General features: G+C 34.7%; 1 protein-coding gene across 2 annotated transcripts in view; it reads left to right on the top strand.

Moving 5' to 3' along the window:
- Nucleotides 1-20,041, top strand: part of LOC108911886 (myotubularin-related protein 13) — a 31,920-nt gene extending 11,879 nt beyond the window's left edge. Inside the window, exons 7-21 of one of the 2 annotated variants that reach the window (XM_018716961.2) lie at nucleotides 121-229; nucleotides 452-1,197; nucleotides 1,277-1,569; nucleotides 1,653-1,796; nucleotides 2,389-2,796; nucleotides 2,857-3,088; nucleotides 3,147-3,569; nucleotides 3,644-4,003; nucleotides 8,650-9,492; nucleotides 14,039-14,186; nucleotides 14,292-14,501; nucleotides 14,585-14,738; nucleotides 14,797-15,000; nucleotides 16,985-17,067; nucleotides 17,282-20,041. In XM_018716961.2, the coding sequence (XP_018572477.1) occupies nucleotides 121-229; nucleotides 452-1,197; nucleotides 1,277-1,569; nucleotides 1,653-1,796; nucleotides 2,389-2,796; nucleotides 2,857-3,088; nucleotides 3,147-3,569; nucleotides 3,644-4,003; nucleotides 8,650-9,492; nucleotides 14,039-14,186; nucleotides 14,292-14,501; nucleotides 14,585-14,738; nucleotides 14,797-15,000; nucleotides 16,985-17,067; nucleotides 17,282-17,371 (4,447 nt within the window). In that variant the 3' untranslated portion in view covers nucleotides 17,372-20,041. Of the gene's footprint in view, nucleotides 1-120; nucleotides 230-451; nucleotides 1,198-1,276; nucleotides 1,570-1,652; nucleotides 1,797-2,388; nucleotides 3,089-3,146; nucleotides 3,570-3,643; nucleotides 4,004-8,649; nucleotides 9,493-14,038; nucleotides 14,187-14,291; nucleotides 14,502-14,584; nucleotides 14,739-14,796; nucleotides 15,001-16,984; nucleotides 17,068-17,281 lie in introns of both variants that reach the window. The other variant, XM_018716960.2, reaches the window with a different exon arrangement.
- The last annotated feature ends 1,699 nt before the right edge of the window (nucleotides 20,042-21,740 follow it).

Genomic DNA, 21,740 nt, shown 5'->3' with positions numbered 1-21,740 from the left:
AAACAATGCAAAATACAATAAATTATAGGTATTGTTATCTGTATCAAATACTCCTGCTCACAAATTTCTACAATTTATGCAAATTTCAATTTATCTATTTTATTACTTTTTGTGTTTTAGGCTGTCATCGTTAAGACCTATTCAACCTCGAATAGTACCAATGGGACCAAACATATCAAATCTTAATGATAATAAAAATGTTGTCAGCAACTCTGCACGGAGACTAGAGGTATTTTCATATATTGAAAATTATTCTCACTTTTTAATATTGTCTGTTAATTTAATACCATTTTAATATTTTCAAATAAGAAGTGTTTCTTTAATTTTTAATATAAATTTTTTTAAATATTTTGAGATGTCACTGAACACTACAATTAATTAATTTCGCTTAGTTTAATGCTTAATTTAGAAGAAATAAGTATACTTGAAAGGTATAAGACGTTTTTTTTAGGTTTTAAGAAATTGCATAAACTGTATATTCGAAAATAAAATATCAGATGCAAGGAAAACATTTCCCGCCGTCTTAAGGGCTCTTCAGTCCAAACAAGCTCGTTTGGCACTGTGCAATGAACTATCCCACCATGTCAGTGGCACCAAAGCCATGCTAGAACACCAACAATTCGATCTTGTTGTTCGTCTAATGAACTGCGCACTTCAAGACGATTCGTCAATGGATGAGCACGGAGTAGCGGCGGCACTTTTGCCATTAGCTACTATCTTCTGTCGAAAGTTGTGCACTGGAATCATCCAGTTCGCATATACTTGCATACAAGAGCACGCCGTTTGGCAAAACCAACAGTTCTGGGAAGCCGCATTTTATCAAGACGTACAAAAAGATATTAAAGCTTTGTACACGTCTCGAGCTGAAAATCTAAATCCCAGACTGAGCAATGAACTTTTGAGTCCTACGTCACCTAGAGAGAGTAAAGACTTTACTTGGCACAGGAAATCCATTTTGTCGAGAGTTCAAGAAGCGACTGCTTTGGAAATTGCCGCGGAGCAAATGCGGATTTGGAATTCCATAGATCCCGAGAAACAGAAAGAATTAATTACTTGTGAAGAAAATACGATGTACAGTCAAGCTATTCACTACGCGAATAGAATGGTTTACTTACTCATTCCTTTAGATATGGGGCACAAAGCTAGCAAGCAAGATCTCTTCGATGATGAGCGAGCAAGTAATAGTATTGCCAACAGGTATATTGACATAATTTAGATTTTATAACACATAATCATTCTTTTATAATAATAACATATTTATTTATAATTTTTTTAGTGTTGCTGAAAGTGACAGTGCTGACGCTGAGTCGGGATTTGAAGATCAAGATCCCGGAGAGACAGGCAACACAGTGATTAGAATCGTCTCTAGGTTTATTGACAAGGTATGTAACGAAGGCGGCGTTACGAGGGACCACATACGTAATTTACATCAAATGATACCTGGCGTAGTGCACATGCATATAGAAACATTGGAAGCTGTCCACAGAGAATCTAAACGACTGCCACCTATTCAAAAACCAAAGATTCTCACCCCAAATATGCTGCCTGGAGAAGAGTGCATCATGGAAGGTAAGAATTGAGTAAAAAATAATTATTAATGCAATAGTGATCCAAAAGTGAATTATGAGTGTCTTTTTTTTTCTTAACCATAGGATTACGAGTGTATCTGCTACCAGATGGACGAGAAGAAAGCAGTGCTGGTCTTCTAGGAGGATTACCTCTTTTACCAGCTGAAGGTGCAATTTTTCTCACGAATTACAGAATTATATTTAAAGGAATACCTTGTGATTCTTTTGGTAAGTTATTTCACATTTCACAAAATTGTCGTTTCATTATTTCTATAAAATATTAACTGATTTTGATAGAAAATAATATTAAAAAATGGCCACAACATCGAGATGATATTTTAATTGCCAGTGTTGCGAGAAACAACTATTCTGTGGGCTATATGCCCCAACCGGCATTGAATTATACTCGCAACACCTAGTGCAACAGCTAGGATTATTCGTCAGTTTAACCCACCAGGCACAGACCAGTTTTGGACTTATTAATCCTCATTAGTGTGTCATAGGTGAGACAACCGTCGAACGATCCAGCCGTTATGCATTGTATCCTCACGGCAAGGAAATACATAGTACGCGGAGCACAAATGGCTCCATCTGTCGTGCTGACTCCCAACTGTGCCATTCAAATGACTACAGTAGGAAGTGACCTGCTATATTGCAGGTACTTTGTTGCATGACTGCCACCCACAGAGGGCGAAACACAATGTTTTAATAACGTTATATAATATAACATAGCCATTTGCGCTCTGCGTACAATCGAGATGATATATTTTTCATGTTGTATAGCATCTTAAGAGCATGGACTAATACAAATATTTTTTAGCCTGTGAACAAGTTGTTGTGAGGTCGTTTCCTGTAACATCCTTAACGAAAGAAAAAAAAGTCGCCGTGCAGTACTTGGCACATTTAGATCAGTGGCTCCAAGAAGGTCTTCAGTTAAGGTCTTGTACTTTCCAGCTGATGAAACTAGCGTTCGATGAAGAGGTTACCGCTGAAAATATAGATACTTTAAGAAAATTAATACATAAAATCCGTCATCCTCCAGACGTATTCCATCATTTTGCTTTCACTGGGCAAGTTGTAGTAAGCCAAACTCCTCTTCACAAGAATAAAGAGAAAAATGCGACTTTACGAGGTTTTGCTAAAAAGACCTTACTGAAGACGGCGAGGAAAGCTGGGTTCAAGCAGAAGTCTTCGTCAAAACGTCAGAAATATGTGTTGCCAAACATGAGTATGAATAATAGCAATAAATACATGACATCTCCTGGACGAATGAGTTTGCCTATTACAGATGATTACAACCATGATGATGACTTATCGATCGATGACTTTGAAACTGGACCTCCTTCTATAGCTCCAGCTCCTGCGGATGCTAAAACTTTGGAGAGGCTGCAAGAAAGAAGTTATGTTAGGGACTGGCAAAGATTAGGAATATGCGGATCTAACGCTTCCCCATCTACTAAACCATCATCTGACCACTTTCGCTTAACAACCGTTAATTCGATATATATGATGTGTAGAAGGTGCAAATAATTCAATTTCTTTTTACTAACAGTTGTTTAATGTGTGTATATATTTCAGTTATCCCGCTTTACTACTAGTTCCTGCCTCCGTGACAGATGAAAGTATAAGGCGGTTCTGTCGATGTTATCGTCAAGGTCGTATCCCGAGCACAACATGGCGGCATCCCCGCACTAAGGCGATACTCCTAAGGGGAGCTGGTCATCATGGAAAAAGCGTAATGGGAATGTTGAAAAGTCACCCAACGCCGGCCGCTTCCACGGAAACTACATCATCAACTGAGCAAGAGAAATATTTATCATCAATCGTTTCTGCTACGCCAGTTTTTTCACATAGACCTGGATCCGGTTGGGGAATGTCCGACAGCTCATTAAGTATAGACTCCTTACTTTTGGCAGCCGAAGATCCGTTAGCTTGCACTACCTTAACCCCTGAAGTGGTTCGACGGTCCAATCCGTTCAACAAGGCTATAGGAACTTTAGGGTAAGTACATTACAAACAATAAATGAAAACGTAATAAATTTAAAACTAATTTTAATGTTTTTTAAATATTCCAGTGTGTTTCCAAGGTCTTCAGGAGGCAAAGGTCCGAAGAACTTCGGGCGATGGGGTTCCTTGAAGGACAGAAGGCAGTCTTCTCAAGCATCTTTGGCGGGCGGTCAACAAAGCAGGACCAATATTCGTCATTCCACTGATATGGACAACGTTGTCGATGGAGTACATACTTTGCAAAGGGCGGCTTTATATATTCTCGGTGAAAAAGCCCAGATGAAAATTAAAATAGAATCTGCACCAAAAACGGACTTTATCCCAGTCGAATATTACGATGTACGACATACGAAGGCAGCATTTAAGAAGCTCATGAGGGCTTGCATTCCGAGTTCTCAGAACCCTGAACCAGAGCATAGCTTCCACAGGTAAATATTAAAACCATAGTAGCTTAATTAAAGACACCAGAAAAAAATCATAAATCTATTCTACATTTACCAATTTTGACCCAACAAATCGATCAATAAATCAACAAAGAAATTGGAGACCATCGAGCTGGTTGTATTTTATCAATCCATTTTAGTGACAATTCAGTAATACCAATTTTAGTCATATTCTAAAATTTTGACACTAGTTTTTATTAAACATTCAAAAAAAAGGTTCTTCTCAATTGGTGGCCTAACATTTAGATGTATTTGGCCAGGTTCACACTTTCTTCTACAGGGTGATTCAGTCATATTGTCATTAATTTTAAGAGCAGATAGAGAAAAATGAGTATAATACGATGGCATGATTAAAAAAACAATTAAATGCATATTTAAGCTGAAAAAAAAAAAATTTTCAAATCATTATTTAACCCCCTTTTCAGGCTGTTACTGACCGGCTGACGTCAGCCGGCTACGATATGAACAAAGCGACCTAGATGCAATGTTGCCATATTTATATATTTTCGCACATATAAAGACAATAAATAAACGGTTTGCTCACGTCAGCCAATAATAATTTAAAATGCTATAAATTATTTTTTTATAATTATGCAATCAACATATTAAATTGTTATTGTTACCCAGCAAGAACCTCGAGGAGGTCTGAGCATGACTTGCCAAAAATCATTTTTTATTAACATCATAGTGATAATTTTTTAATTTGCTGTAAGCCTTCTACTAAAAATTGAAAGTAACGCGGCCCATTCAGATGTACAGGTAGAAAATGCGGCCCAATTAAACGATCGCCATATATTCCTGTCCATACATTGACACCCAACCTCCTCTGAAAGCTAAACCGACGAGTAGTGTGCGGGTGACCAAATGTGACTATTATGGCTGCAAAGAAATTAGCACCGTTTCACTTTAAATAAAATTTAATATTGAAATTACAAAACCCCAAGAGTTCAAATAATTTAAATTTAATTTCATAACCATTTCAATTTCATTACAGAAATAATGACATAAAAAAACCAACACTCACTAGATAAATTATAAAGAGAGGGTGAAATGTATGTAGTATTTAAATATTGACTGTAAGTAATAGAAGATAAAAATACAATCGGACGGAGACAAATAAACAACTCGGTCCGTATTTCCGACCTAGGTCAACCTTTGTCGAGTTCAATAACCTTCTAATTTGTACGTGTGCACTTTAGTGTCGTCGCAAAAAGTTGTCAGTGTTTTATCAAAGGAAAATCGTGTCATCAATGAATAGGGATGATTGTTTTCGAATGTACGGTTATTACAATTTATCATTTTTAATATTATTAACGTTTTGACGTATTATAATTTATTATGTTAAATAATACACAGTTTTAGTATTTCAGTTTATTATTCAATATGCAGTTGCGTATAACCAAAGTTTACATAATAAATGCAAACTTGTAAAAGTGTAAATCTAAACTTTGGTGTAACCTAGGTATTGTTTTTGAGAAGGCAATACTTATGTTATTTACCTGTTTAAAGTGCCAGCACGAGTAAAATATCATTCATCCGTCCAGAGCACTTTGTTGATAAAGTTCTGTTGCACTTCGAATCAGGAACCAATTGCAAAATTCAAGACGATTGGGGAAATCAGCTGCTTCTAAAGCTTGAACTTTTTGAAAATGTGTTATGTTAACTCCTTTGCGGGAAAAATGTGGGAGATATGGAGGGTGGTAGATTTGAATAAACGCTTTAAATTGTTAGGTAATGGTTAATGTTAGGTAGTGTATTTTGTATATTCGTGTATTTAGTGTGCCGATTTTTTTTATTTGATAAAATTCAGTGTGCCTACAAACCTCTGCTTTACTTATTTTCTTTTAACGAAAGTTGACTTCGGAAAGTAAGGCTTGTTAAAACATTTTGCACTAAGTTAATACAATTATTAAAATTAGTTATAATAAAATGCAGCATGATTCTTTATTTACTTGCATTTTATTGGTTTCGTACATATGTATCCATATACTAAAGCGGCAAAATTAAATGTGATTATGATGTGAACTTGGCAACGCTGTTCGCCTCAGCTGACGGTTTGTTCGTGACATTAAGTTACAAAATTTTCCGAGCATCTGGGCATCTGGCAGGGCCGTCTTCTTAGCGGGAATTATGGGTAGATTTCCTTCATTTTTAAAAGTCGCGTAAAAAATTTTGTTTTACGATTTTCTGTCTTTATTAAGCCTTCCGAATTAAAATTAATGACATTATGACTGAATCACCCTGTATAACATATTCTCGGAGGATATACCGTGTGGTATGTCTGAGAGTTCCCATATCGTCAGAGATTTTATTTTCTTCAGATTTATGTTTGGATTTTCACCGAAAGGGGTTAGTAAAACAGATAGGACAACATTGGAAAGACTCTTCTCTCTAAGAATCCCAGGACATGAATTAGGGGCTTTGTTATACCATTGCTGTGTGTTAGTTTGACATAAGTTACAAATCTATTATGATTCGTGCTTTCCTCTTATCATCACTGATTTTTATTGCAAAAACTAGTAGCCTTACATTTGGCCAATAGATTGGCCAATTTTTTTGAGACAACCTGTTCTACATTTATCCATTCTCATTACCTAGAAAGTGTACCTACACCATTTACTATACATAGTTAAGAAACGGAAATTATGAGGGTTGTGTATTATAATTCGGAAATGGACGATCCTGGTGATGCCATCTGACAACTGACATCCCTGTCATAAAGTTCAACTTTTTGTCCGTATACCTTCTCAGAATGTTTTGACGTACAGGCAATATTTGTATTGTTTACAGTAACTTGAAAAATTCGTCTTGGGATTATTTTTTACAACTTTCGCCATGGATTATCTCAACAACAGTACATCGATGACATTAATACAACTTTTGGCGATGACGCACCATCAAAAACCACTGTATATCGGTGGTATATGGGATTCAATTTTGGCTGTGGTTCGCTCACTGACAAATTTCGAGAGGGTCGTCCAAAATACGTTTTTGTTCTAGAAAACATTGATGCTGTACATCGACTGGTATTGTAAGATGTGACTTATGGCGAGATTGAGGCATCCTTGAGCATTAGTGGGCCAATATACATACAATATTGCATGAACATTTGGCCGCCAAAAAAATTTGTTCGGGTTGGATCTCACATAATTTAACAAATGCTCAAAAAAAAGGCTCGTGTCGATTGATTGAAAGAAATGGTCAAAAAATACGATTGCAGTGCTTCAAAACATGTCTATGATATCGTAACAGGTGACGAATCATGGATCTATGCGTATGAAACCGAAAGTAAACAGCAGTCGACTGTATGGGTTTTTCAAGATGAGCCAAATCCAACAAAAGTTGTTCGCGCACATGAACATTTGGCCGCTAAAAAAATTTGTTTGGGTTGGATCTCACATAATTTAACAAATGCTCCAAAAAAAGCTTGTGTCGATTGATTGAAAGAAATGGTCAAAAAATACGATTGCAGTGCTTCAAAACATGTCTATGATATCGTAACACGTGAATCATGGATCTATGCATATGAGACCGAAAGTAAACAGCAGTCGACTGTATGGGTTTTTCAAGATGAGCCAAATCCAACAAAAGTTGTTCGCACACAATGTACTGCTAAATAAATGGTCGCCTGTTTTTTCGAAAAAATTGGACATGTAACTGTACCATTACTGGAACTTTGGAGGGACAGCCAATTCTAAATGGTACACAATCATTTGTTTGCCAGAAGATGTCTTCTGGGAAAATAAGGGAAACTAACCGCCCAAGACACATCATTCTCCATCAGGATAATGCGAGCTCTCACAAATCGGCTCAAACGAGATTTTTTAAGAAGTGCTAAAGTCGAATTGATCTGCCCTATAGCCCTGATTTGGCACCCAATGACTTTTTTATTCCTGCACATCAAAGATAAATTAGGCGGTCAACATTTTTCGATGCCTGAAGAAGTGGTTGATGCTTTCAAAATGCATTATTTAGAGGTACCTCAATCGAAATGCAATAAATATTTCGAGGATTAGTTCAATCTCATGCAAAAGTGTATTGGTAAAGCCACATATGATGATTAATTTCTTTTTTTTTATTCTCTATTCCCGAAATATAAAAGGCAACCCTCGTATTATCACTACAAGTTTGCGTAGGTACATTTCCGTTTAGGGTGGAATCGACTTAGATTTTTTAATAGGTACTATGGGAACTTATTTTGAACATTTTCATTCAAATTAAATATAGGCCGAAAACCGGCCTTATCGACCCTCCTCCTTTGATGTTTTTTGCTTTTCTTAAAAATAAAAAAAAAATTACAATGCTCACTATAACGGATAACGCTAATCTTAAGAAAGAGAATGAAAATTGTCCGTTTACTGAATATCTGACGTAAAGTATTCTCTTTATTCGTTCATATAACATTTTAAAAATAGTTTTTTTCTTATCCTAGGCACTTTTCTCTATATTATAATCCAGAAATGGTCAGCACTATATGCATTTGTTATTGCAATTGCACTAATTACTGCTACCATGATCAATGTTTATTCTAAAAGTTAATTAGCCCTAAATTGACCAGTAAATTAGACAATTTTATTGCAAAAGTATGCATACAAATCGATGTCTGGCTTAAAATAATGACTTATTTTAAGGTTAGTGGAACATTCCGAGTGGTTGCAACAAATCCAAAACATAATGCAACTGTCTGGTGCCGTCGTTGATTTACTTGACCTTCAAGGCTCCTCTGTAGCCATTTGTTTAGAGGATGGATGGGACATCACCGCACAAGTTTCTTCAGTGGCGCAGCTCTGTCTGGATCCTCACTACCGAACCTTAGAAGGTTTCCGCATTCTTGTAGAAAAAGAATGGATCGGCTTTGGTCACCGATTTAGCCATCGCAGCAATCTGAACGCGAATTCTCAAGCGAGTGGTTTCGCACCGACGTTTCTGCAATTTTTAGATGTTGTACATCAAATTCAGAAGCAATATCCAATGGCATTCGAATTTAATGATTACTATTTACGGTTCCTAGCATATCACTCTGTCTCCTGTAGGTTTAGGACTTTTTTATTCGACTGTGAGTTAGAAAGGGTTGAGAGTGGAGTGGCAGCGGTAGAAGATAAACGGGGGTCATTGACTTCTCACCATAAAAGTGTGGATACCATATCCGATGACGAAAACATCTACCCTGGTGGAAGGATCAGTTCAACGTCTCAAGGACCAAACTTAGGGCAAAGCGTGTTCGACTACATTGAAAAACAACATGCCAGAAGTCCGTTATTTTTCAATTTCATGTACACTCCAGATTTCGAACATCCAGTTTTAAGGCCGCAATCTCACTTACCTAGCCTTGAGGTTTGGAATTATTATCTCGACGAAGATCTGCACTATGGACCTAATTATGATCTGGAGATTATCCAAATGGACTCTCAACAAGAAGAGGAGGCTGAAGCTGCAGATGGTATAAATAAATTCAGGAAGATTGTTTGTTTAGGGTAAGTTTTATAGTTTATAATGTGCTAGAAGTTGTTTTTAAACTTATTGTACAGACTCTTCATAAATGATTACAACCCACCTGACTGTCCAGCTGGCTGGTAGTGTCGACTAAAAGTCCCTAAATCTTACCGTCACCAACATTAATGATTCGTTTACAATGAACAATGACAAAACCATTAACTCGAGATGATGCGGTTGCTGATTGAATAGAATCTCCTTTTAATTTTACCAAAATTTAATTACCAACATAAAAGAAATAAAATTACCAATCCAAACAGAATTACTGGTCACATGGCTTGTAGTCATTTATGAGGATTTTGTATTAGGTAGTGATGTAACAGAGTACAGAACTACCTATTGATGAAAATAAGCAACCAAGAGATGACACCATTTCTGTTCTATTAATAGGGAAAACACTTCATAATTTTGATTGTCATTGGTGTGATTTCTACAGCTCTTTCAGATATTTTAACATACATTTCAGTTAGGTACAGGAAACTCAAAATCTTTAGGGACCATATTCGTTTACTGCCCAATTTTTAAAAAAAGACCAATTGTAGAAAGTTTTAACTTATTTAAATATGCTCTATATTATTTTATAAAAATTAATTCATTTATAAATGTTATTTAAATCCTGCTTCACTATGATGGTGGTTATACAGGTTGATTCATTAATAATTGTATATACGCTAACTGGATAATCCTAGGCTAAAAATATGAAGAATTGACACATAACGCTTAGATAAAATATGGCTCCTTACGGTGAGGGTTACTTTCGGTGTTCAGCAAATAAAACTCAACGGTAAAAATAAAAGTATTTTTATTGGAAACAATTTAGTGAAAAAGACGTGTTGTCGGAATGAGCGTTCGCTGGAGAGTCTTTGTAGTGTGGAGTCATTCGTCGGTATATGAGTAAGCATCTGGTCGCCGGCGCCTATCCGCCGTGGACCCTTCCTGGAACCCTGGTGCGTTCCGCTTTGTCAGTGCAATCATGAGACTGGTCCAGGCAGCGTCAGGCTGGTAATATTGACGCAACACTTAAAAATGGGTCACTTGCAGACATGTGTACCCACAACGGAATTACAGGGTGTTTTATTTAAAAATTTTAAATTATTTTTGGAGTTAGTCTNAATCCTAGGCTAAAAATATGAAGAATTGACACATAACGCTTAGATAAAATATGGCTCCTTACGGTGAGGGTTACTTTCGGTGTTCAGCAAATAAAACTCAACGGTAAAAATAAAAGTATTTTTATTGGAAACAAGTTAGTGAAAAAGAATAAGTATTGTCAGGGCGAGCGTTCGCTGGAGAGTCGTCGTGGTGTGGAGTCGCTCGCAGGTATAAGCATCTGGTCGCCGGCGCCTATCCGCCGTGGACCCTTCCTGGAACCCTGGTGCGTCCGGGCGGCGTCAGGCTGGTAATATTGACGCAACACTTAAAAATGGGTCACTTGCAGACATGTGTACCCACAACGGAATTACAGGGTGTTTTATTTAAAAATTTTAAATTATTTTTGGAGTTAGTCTGTGATATGGGTACATTAGATTTAAATTTCTTGTATTATACTGAGATGATGAGTCTGTCATAAAATTATTCCAGTTTTTCCTTACATACATTAAGCACTCAAAAATATACAGAGCCGATATAGTCATTATTTTGCTATTCCTAAATACCGATCTACAAGATTGGATGTAAGACATATTATTGATAATTCTTATAATTCTTTTTTGAATGACAAAAATTTTCTGTATGTCAGTGCTATTACCCCAAAACATAATTCCATATTTACAAATAGATTCGAAACTACCAAAGTAAATGATTTTTGTAGATGTACTATTTACATATTTACTAATTACCCTGATTCCATATATTACTTTACTTAATTTAGCAGCNTCTCGGACAGCACAACCACACAAACCATACAGGGTAATGCTGGCGATAATGGATCTGTAAGTTCAGGTAAGAATAAATCTTCCACAAGTGTTTTAGATAGTGAGACTATATATATTTTTTGTAGGAAGTGCAAGGCAAACGTCTAGTCAACAGTACTATGATCAGTTTTCATCAAATGTAGCTGAGGACAGGACCCATGAAGGGTATCTGTATAAAAGAGGTGCTCTGTTGAAAGGGTGGAAACAGCGATGGTTCGTATTGGATTCTATTAAACATCAGTTGAGGTATTACGATGCAATGGAGGATTCACATTGTAAAGGCTACATTGGTAATTATTTCTGCTGTTATAGATGTTACGTTCATATACAGGGTATCCCAGTGTAAGCATAGACCAAACCAAACCAGTCCAAAATAAGAATAAAATTCTGATATTTTTCTGCCATGCACTCTCACTGAGTTACAGGGTGTTGTTTTGAAAAAAAATAACAACTTTCCACAATAACTCAAAAACCTTGTTACGGATTTAAGTCATTTTTGGGCGGAGTGTACATCTATTAAAGGTCACTAAAACTGCATGGTGCTTATTTCGATCTGTAATTATGCCGTTATGATTTACGCATACTTTTTGCTCTCGGTTTGATAAATAGGAGACAATCCATTTCAGAGCCGGACCTCTAATGCCGTATCTTTCTAATTTTACTATGAGAAAGTCATGATTTAAACAATCATAGGCTTTAGCTAAGTCTAAAAACACACCCAAAGCTAGACATTTACTCTCGAAAAAATTAATGATGTCATTTGTAAAATTATAGATAGCTGTATTTATTATAATATAATAATTTTAATAATATATAATATAATAATAATATCACATATAACACATACACATAGTAAAATAAAAATGATTGTGCAGCCCTCTGATAACTTAAAAAATCTCGAGAAATAATGACTTTACTGTTGTAGGTTAATTGCATGGAAAGTATTGAATAATTGGAAAATTGTACCAAAATAAAAATTCTGCCAGTGGCGTAGATGTTAGGTATGGGAAACTACTCCTCTACCCCTGTCATACGCCACTGGTAGTAGCCATGAACGATTTTGTAGCATTTTTTAATATGTTCTAAAGTATCTAAACTTTATGCCAAATATCCAACTCTGCAAGGAACCATATTTTATCTAAGTGTTGTGTCAATTCTTCATATTTTCAGCCCGGGATTATCCAGTTAGCGTATGTACAATTATCAATGAATCACCCTGTATAGTTGACGAAGCACGTTGTGCAGGTTGTTGCAGAGACTTTTCCTTATACGTTTATTTAATAAACTGTGTACTGGATTTGTACGGGTTCGGGCAAGACTTCTAGTTGGTTTCCCTAACTAATTTATTTAACAATATTTTTACATACATAGGTACACAAATTTACTTGTGTTTGTTTGTTTAGGAAAACACTTCAAGTTAATAAACAACCATCAATCACCTTGAACAACTCTAGACGATCTGCCAGTCTCTGGATTGTCCTTCCTCTCGCATACTTCATCTCTCCCCATTCAGCACCTCCGCACATTTTTGCGGCACATTTAAAAACCACTACAACTGCATGTGTACAAAAAATAATATTCATAACAGTCTTATTGCTGTTCTGTTGGGAATAAAATAATAGAAAAAAATTGAAAGTAATTAAAGACAAAAACGTTCGAAATGTGCGTGAAGTAATTGTAAACATAATATAAAATATGTGCAAATTGCAGTCTGAAAATAATGTCTTAAATGTGTCCTTAATTGCCACAACTCCCGTTCTTGTGCCAGAAAATAGTGTGTCAATTTGACATAACTAGACGAATGCACTCCCTTTCTGAACCACTTTTCTTTCATTGATAGTATAGTCTTTACTATCAATAAAAGAAGACTGAGCATATATCATGTAAGGTTTTTTTGTTATTATTGTTATAAGAGAAAATCAAGGAATTCTATTTTTAAAAATTTATTCTTACAATAAAAACAATAAAAAACAAATCAGCAGGTCCATCTGCATTTGTTCCAATTTTTGTTTGATCAATGTAACTGTGTGGGGACAAGCATTGTCGTAAACCAGTTCCACACTTATTATCACCTTTTTTGTCTATAAGCGAGTTTAACTATGTCGCTTGTAGATAAAATCAATGAGTATTAGCCCCTGTAAGAACAGGTGCTCTTTCTTCGGGTTTTCTCCACTCCATACTTGCTCATGAATTCAGGAAAGTAATAGTGTGCCCATGCAATTAGGCACCTCAAAAATTCTCCATCTGAAAGATGGAGAATTCTAACAAGATGTTGAGTCTTTCGAGTTGTAAATAGTGAACATTTTACCTGCTTAAAAATAATCAAATTTACAAGATTTTGGGGCAAAATCTCTACTGTCAACCTTGAAACAAGGTTAAATTTTCAATACAATTTTGTACAATGAATTAATGAATATTTAGAAGTTTGTGGTGCAGTAACCCAATATTTTTATCTGAAATGCAACAATTAAATTTTGATAGTTTTTTTTTATGTATAAATACCACAAATTGACATAATGTATGTCAAATTAGGGCAAATAAGAACAATCGGACGCGGTACTTACTTGGTCAATCTAGACATTGTAATACCCACAACTTGATTTTTAAATTTTAGGTACGACAACGTCAATAAATCAGTTCCAGATGCTTTCAGTCATCTCTTAGAAGAAATCCATAGATTAGAATCTGAATTAGGGCATTTACCACAAAAGTGGAAAGTTTTGTGGGATAAATTAGAACTTCCTATAACAGATTCCCTTACGGTAAGTAAATAAAAATTAATTGAAAAAAATGGGTAATTATTTCTCTTCCAGATAGACATTAATATTTTATATCATTATTAAAAATAATAAACTCATCTGTTTTAGCGTCACTCTTCGTTTAGTACAGCTTTGGTCAGGTCTCATGGAAAACAGGTACACAAGAGGTCCACACTGGAAATCTTGATGAGGGGCAAAATAGTGGGAGCTGCAGAAACATCTTTAGTCTATTCCCACCCACATAGGTTTGAGCGTTACAATTATACTACACCGACATACTGCGATCTATGTGGAAACTTGTTATGGGGTCCCGTCAAGGTAAGTATTAAATATTGACGTGATACATTTTTTAATAAATACTAATGTAATAATTGAAATTACAACAAGATTGATGTTTTCAGACTGGTATGAGGTGTATGGATTGTGGTTATAGCTGTCATGAAAAATGCATGGAAAGTGTACCGAAGAACTGTACGAAATATAAGTCAGTCTCGGACAGCACAACCACACAAACCATACAGGGTAATGCTGGCGATAATGGATCTGTAAGTTCAGGTAAGAATAAATCTTCCACAAGTGTTTTAGATAGTGAGACTATATATATTTTTTGTAGGAAGTGCAAGGCAAACGTCTAGTCAACAGTACTATGATCAGTTTTCATCAAATGTAGCTGAGGACAGGACCCATGAAGGGTATCTGTATAAAAGAGGTGCTCTGTTGAAAGGGTGGAAACAGCGATGGTTCGTATTGGATTCTATTAAACATCAGTTGAGGTATTACGATGCAATGGAGGATTCACATTGTAAAGGCTACATTGGTAATTATTTCTGCTGTTATAGATGTTACGTTCATATACAGGGTATCCCAGTGTAAGCATAGACCAAACCAAACCAGTCCAAAATAAGAATAAAATTCTGATATTTTTCTGCCATGCACTCTCACTGAGTTACAGGGTGTTGTTTTGAAAAAAAATAACAACTTTCCACAATAACTCAAAAACCTTGTTACGGATTTAAGTCATTTTTGGGCGGAGTGTACATCTATTAAAGGTCACTAAAACTACATGGTGCTTATTTCGATCTGACGCCAGGGGCGGCCTAGGCCAACTTGTCCTCAAGGTTGTCTCCATAACATTTGCATATCCTAGTTTTATGTAATTTGATTAAGTTTTCCTGAATCTGCAGTAAATTGCGTCTAAAGTATTGACTGCATTAATTGTTAACTTGTTTACTGTTGAGGAAAATAAAATTGAAAATTATGTAATAAAAACGAAATTATGTTAGCAATATGACAATATTAAAAATAAAAATAGAAAACGATTATTTCAGTAAATGCTGGAAATGCTGCCCATTTACTTCATTGCATGCATCGTTTGATCAAGGAATTGTAAACCCTTCGGAAATCAACGGTTGCGTGAATTTGCTCGGCAGCTGAATTAATTTTTTGAAGTAAATTGTCTCTTATGTTACTGGGTTTGACATACACCAGTTGCTTCATATGACCCCAGTAAAAAAAATCAAGCGGGTTGAGGTCAGGGAACCTGAGAGGCCACATAACAGGTCCATTTTTACCAATCCAGCATTCTGAAAAATGTAAGTCAAACCACGCAGATACCTGTCTTCCGTTATGAGCAGGTGCTCCAGTCTTGTTAATAGTACATTTGATTTCGCAAAGCTAAGGGAACGTCATCTAGTACACCACTAACAATATTTTCTAGAAAATCCTTGTATCTCTCTGATTTCAAAAGCTCTACAATAATTTGAGGGGGCAGAATGACTCCGTTGAAGATTCCTCCCCAGACATTTATCAAGATTGTTCTTTGAAACGCAGAGGGTTGGAAAACTTGTTGGATACATGGTGTGAAGGTTGCTTTCTGTTTGGAAACTTGCGTAGATATTCTCATGAGGCCGCCAATGAATTTCCATCACAGAAACCGCAGACAAATGTCATAACAGCAAATTCGTTGTTGAAAAATTCAATAATACTTAATTTTTTGTTGTTTTATTAATTAATTTCTTATAACTTCGATACTTTAATTCATTTTGACATGTAAGCTTGTAAACAACTTTGTTTTTTATAATGACAGGTACCTACTAGATAACAACAAATAAAATCTTCACATGCATTTTTCTACGAATTAATGCAGTCGATACTTTAGACCCAATTTACTCGAAAACGGTTCATTTTGAGCTATGAAACAAGAGCACATTTTTTGTACAGAATTGATTGCAGATTCAGGAAAACTTAATCAAATTACATAAAACTAGGATATGCAAAAGTTATGAAGACTTAACCTTGAGGATAAGTTGGCCTAGAACTTTAATAGATGTACTTCACCCAAAAATTATTTAAATCCCTGAAAGGGTTTTTGAGTTACTCCGGAAAGTTATTATTTTTTTCTAAATAACATCCTGTAACTCAGTGAGAGTGCATTGCAGAAAAAAACAATTGGGACACCCTGTATAGTATACAGGGTGGGTCAACTTTAATGCTTTAGGAAAATTTCTTATAAGAGAATTTTTTCATTATTTACCTGACCTGGTGGCAGCTCCAGCTATCAGGGAAAGTAATTAAAAGTAATTTCAGCAGTATGCCCTATGAAAAGGTAAATAATTTGGACTGTGGTTTTTTGCCGAATATACACCGGGTGATTTCTATGAAGGAGAAACAATAAGATTCCCCACCGACCTGGTGGTTACACGTTCTGCCTTTTGTTAGGTCGTTCAACTCTCAGGTCGTTCAACTCTCAACAATTTTTAGACTTTAGGTCAGTGATGAAATTTTATTTAATTTTCTTTCAGATTTAGCAGAAGTGATGTCTGTAAATCCTGCACCTCCAGCTCCTGGTCCTCCGAAAAAGACAGATGATAAATCATTCTTTGATGTAAGTGTATATTTTAATGGTTCTTGTTCTTTTTATAGAAATTTAAGCTTTGTTTTTCTAGTCACATCATCTATAACGTGTCATCTCTATTTCTTCAAATTTTAAACAAACAAAATGTTTTCCTGAAATGTAATCACAAAAATTACCAACAATAATTTTCTATGCAACTTTACAGTCGCAGATAAATATTGTACATATTTATCTTTTGTTTCAGTTGCGCACTAGTCGTCGTACATACAATTTTTGTGCCACAGATACTGCATCAGCACAAGAATGGATTGAAAAGCTTCAAGCTTGTCTCTAATACTCCTTATCCAAAGTTAGTTTATTTAATTCCTATTTTAATGGTAGGCTGACAATAAATGTTTTATTTTTTAGTCATTATTTATATTTTTCTATGTATACATATATTTGTTTTACGTATCTGCACAAAATATATGTTTTTTTATGTGTTATCTTTATATAGTTATATTTGTAAAACAGTGTTTTTATGTGAAGCTCAAATAGATAACTAATAAATCTAGTTAATTAAATGTTACAATTAACGTAAAAAGTTGCCATTTGACTTAAATTTTATAATCGGTTGTTATTACGGTCTCTATGTAGCTCGTGTAAATTGCTTAAGTTTTTATTTGCGTTTTTACCAGAATTTATATATAGTTTTCAAATGTTTTTAGATGCAAGTGGGCTCTAATTTAATTTGTTGTTGTCTACTTTTAACGAATTACAAATTATTCTTTCACTGTCGCTCTCTGAATGCCGCAACTGTAACTACAATTTATAGCAATTAACCCTCAAATAAATTATTTTATCCTTCGTAGAGAATTATACCAACTTAAATACAAGGTGTTAATTTAATATGTTGACAAATTCTCAGGGGTGAGTCTGTAAGTGTTTTTAAGAAAAAAAGGTTATATGAATGTATATCCGAAAATCGAGAATTTGCAAGATACAGCATGTTGAAAAACTATGAAAAAAATTTCACATATTTCACACGATGAACCTTTGATCTAATAGTTTATCTACAAGGCATGTCACAAAGTAAGAGTACTCAATTTCTTAAAAATCGAAACGCCAGTATATTTATGAAAAATGTACATATTCAGAAACTATTTTTTGACATAGTTGCATTCAACCTCAATGTACTTTGCGAGCCGAGGGATGTCCAAGCTGTCAGAAAAGATACCTTCATCAAAAAATCTTCTGACGCTTCTCGGCCCATTGTTTCAGGAAACTGTGGATCCCGTCGTCAGTAGAAAACATTTTTTCACCCATAAACACCTTTAAAGAAGAGAAAAGATGAAAGTGAGAAGGTGCCAAGTCAGGGCTGTCAGCAGGGTGGTTAATGATATTTCAACCGAATGAATCCAAAGGTTGCTTTGTGGCGTTGGCTGTGTGGGGACGTTTGTCATGCAAAAAGCACATTCCCCTTCTTTTGTTTTGTATCGCCCTTCGTACTGTTTTGACAGATTCACAGTACCACACAGCATTAATTATTGTTTGCCCCTGGGGCAAAAAGTCAACGAGGAGAATCCGTCTACGTTCCCAAAATAAAGTTGCCAAGATTTTTTGAGCCGAAACAACTGTTTTAAATTTTTTCCCTGATGGTGAAAGACGAATATCGACAATGCATTGATTGTCTTTTCGTCTCAGGGGTGTAGTGAGCCATCCATGTTTCATCGCCAATCAAGCAATTGTTCACCTTCCAGTTCGAAACCCTCGAGAAATTCACGTGAAGATGTGATTCTATTGGCTTTGTGTTGACCTGTGAGCTGTTTTGGTACCCACCTCGCACACAATTTTCGATAACCAAGTGTTTCAGTAATGATTTCATCCAGAAGAGATTTGTGGAAACACTGCATTCATCTTGTCCAAAGTCAATTCGATGGTTGCCACAAAGCATTTCTTCGATTTTGTTCACCATCCCATCAGTCACGATTGAGAGATGCCTACTCTTTTTTCCATTGTGAACATTGGTTCTTCCACGTTTACTGTCTATCTCACAGCTGGCAGGATTCGGAACAGTGGCACTCATTTCAACATGCCACTACAACAACAGTTCTCAACTGTCTGAGACAAATGAATGTGTATTCTGCTCTCAACATCTTGGCCTTCAGTGCAGTGTAGCCAACATTGTCAAAAACAAAAACCACAGAGCATCCGAGTCTCAGTACTCTTACTTTGTGGATATGCCTTGTAATTAACAGTAAAATTCCACTGAATGTGGATATAAATACGTGTACCGGTAGCAGAAGTACTGGCAGCCATTCTCATTAAATATCAAGAAAATTTAAGCCATTGGATATTTTGAAAATTCGATCGCTGTTTATAATTCCTAGTGGTGTTTCCAAAAAAATTAATATCTCATTAAACTCATAAAGCGCACAATATGGTCCTTTTTATTCTTACTATTAACTAAATATTTCACAAATTTAAAATAACTAAAACTATTATTTTTTCAAAGTTCATAGAACTTTTTTGTTACAAGTATATATTTTTAAATATATCAAAAATTAATTGTTAACGTAGGAAGTTTGCGTTTTGTGTAACGTAGGAGATATAGCCGGAAAAATTGTTAAATCAATTATCTCCACTGGTACATTTATATTCAAATTCAATGGATTTTATCTTTAATTAAATAAATTTAATGATTGTCATCAATCTGCATCAAACACATTCAGAGCTATTTTTTGCAAACTTCAACATCATGTATTTCAAAAATTATCGATTTGCAAATCCGCATACATACAATCTTTTTAGCTTAAAGTCATGACTCCTATAATTTTGTCAACATAATTAACACCCTGCATAAATATGTTTCTTAAATCATAACGATATTCAAATAATTTTCACACAGAAACTGGCCAACAATATACAAATTTCCGGGATCAAAAATATAGTTCCATTTAAAATATTCAGGTTGGCCCCTAAATGACCTTGAAGGTCATGTTCAAGGTCATATTCGAATGTAAAATTTTCCGCTCACCATATCTGGGGTCAAAAGTATACGGTTCCATTTAAAATTTTCAACTTGACCTCTAAATGACCTTCAAGGTCAAGGTCACCGTTGGATTGCTCAAAACCCCGCAACTTTTGTCCTAATAATTTTTTTGTTTGAGCATTATTTTCTAAGATAGAGGGGGGGTTTCAATATTTTTGAACAGTATGTTGCTAATTATGTTTATTATTGTCTCTACTTCCAGCAGTGAAAGGATTATCTGAAAAAACTAGTCCTATTGAGTTTTCTTTAAGTTTCCATTATAGCACATTGTATCCTTTGAATAATTATGTATGGAGATCATCAGTGTACAGTTCAACAATAAAGTATTACATAATTAAAAGATAATTAATATTTTTAATAGATGCTGTAAATACAAATCACATTGTGAATCCTACTCGTCTGAAAACATTGTGAATGGTTTATATTCTCATTAATTTATTTGTATTTGGCTAAGCTTTGATATTATAATTGTTAAAAAATTAAAGTATAATATTATAAATTACTTGTGGTGTCAGAATCATTCTTTGGTCTTTGTAGCAGAAATATTTGATTTGCAACCTGTAGAGTTCCCCTCAATTATTATAAGGTAAGTATAAAAAAAATTTTATCATATGTACAGGGTGTGCCATTTAACACTCCCGCTACCAATATCTCCGAAATGAAGAATCTTATTTTAGTTCCGGAAATTGGAGTTATGTCTCTCGAATAGCTTCAAATTGCAGTTAAAACTGTTAGTTCAAATCTTTCTATATAGATGGTGTGGCGATACAAAAAAATTTTTTGATCCCTGGAATGTGGAAATGAAGTCCATCTGAAAGATCGTTAAATTCTGTGTAATTTTGTAATATAAAGTTTTTTTCCTATATTTACTTATTTTCGAGATATGTCGACTTCAATATGCAATTTATGATATAACGGGAAAATCTATTATTTTATCTAAATCACACCGAGACAAAATATTCTTTTAAAATATTGTTATAATGACTTTATTCACACCACATACTAACTAACAAACAATAAATTATAAAAAAACAAATGATCAACTACAGAAAAAAAAATTGTACAGTGGTAAATCGTATAACTAGTAGATATAGTTAAATTGAAAGACGCAAACTGATCAAACTGTAATTATTGGAAAACTAATATGTGCCATGTTTTATTTTAATTAAATGACATGAGCCACCTATGATAGCATTTTTTAATAACATTTAAGATTTACCATTGTACAATTATTTTTTTTCTGTAGTTGATCATTTGTTTTTTTATAATTTATTGTTTGTTAGTTAGTATTTGATGTGAATAAAGCCATTATAACAATATTTTAAAAGAATATTTGGTCTCTGTGTGATTTAAATAAAATAATAGATTTTCCTGTTATATCATACATTGCATATTGAAGTCGACATATCTCGAAAACAAGTAAATATTTGGAAAAATTACTCAAAATTTAACGAACTTTCAGATGGACTGTATTTCTACGTTCTAGTAGCAGTTTTTAACATAGTAACTAAAACAATTGCATTGCAAGTCATATTTTTTAAATGTGACTACAACTTTGATTCTTATTACATTAAACAGATAAAGGTTTTTTCATTTTTTTGTATCTTTTTCGATATAAATATGATTATATTTATCAAAAAAATTTTTATTTCTCATAAAACGGACAGTAGTT

Source organism: Anoplophora glabripennis, unplaced genomic scaffold, assembly GCF_000390285.2.
Source record: "Anoplophora glabripennis isolate ALB-LARVAE unplaced genomic scaffold, Agla_2.0 scaffold539, whole genome shotgun sequence".
NCBI lineage: Eukaryota > Metazoa > Arthropoda > Insecta > Coleoptera > Cerambycidae > Anoplophora > Anoplophora glabripennis.
This window is presented reverse-complemented; position numbering and strand designations above follow the sequence as displayed.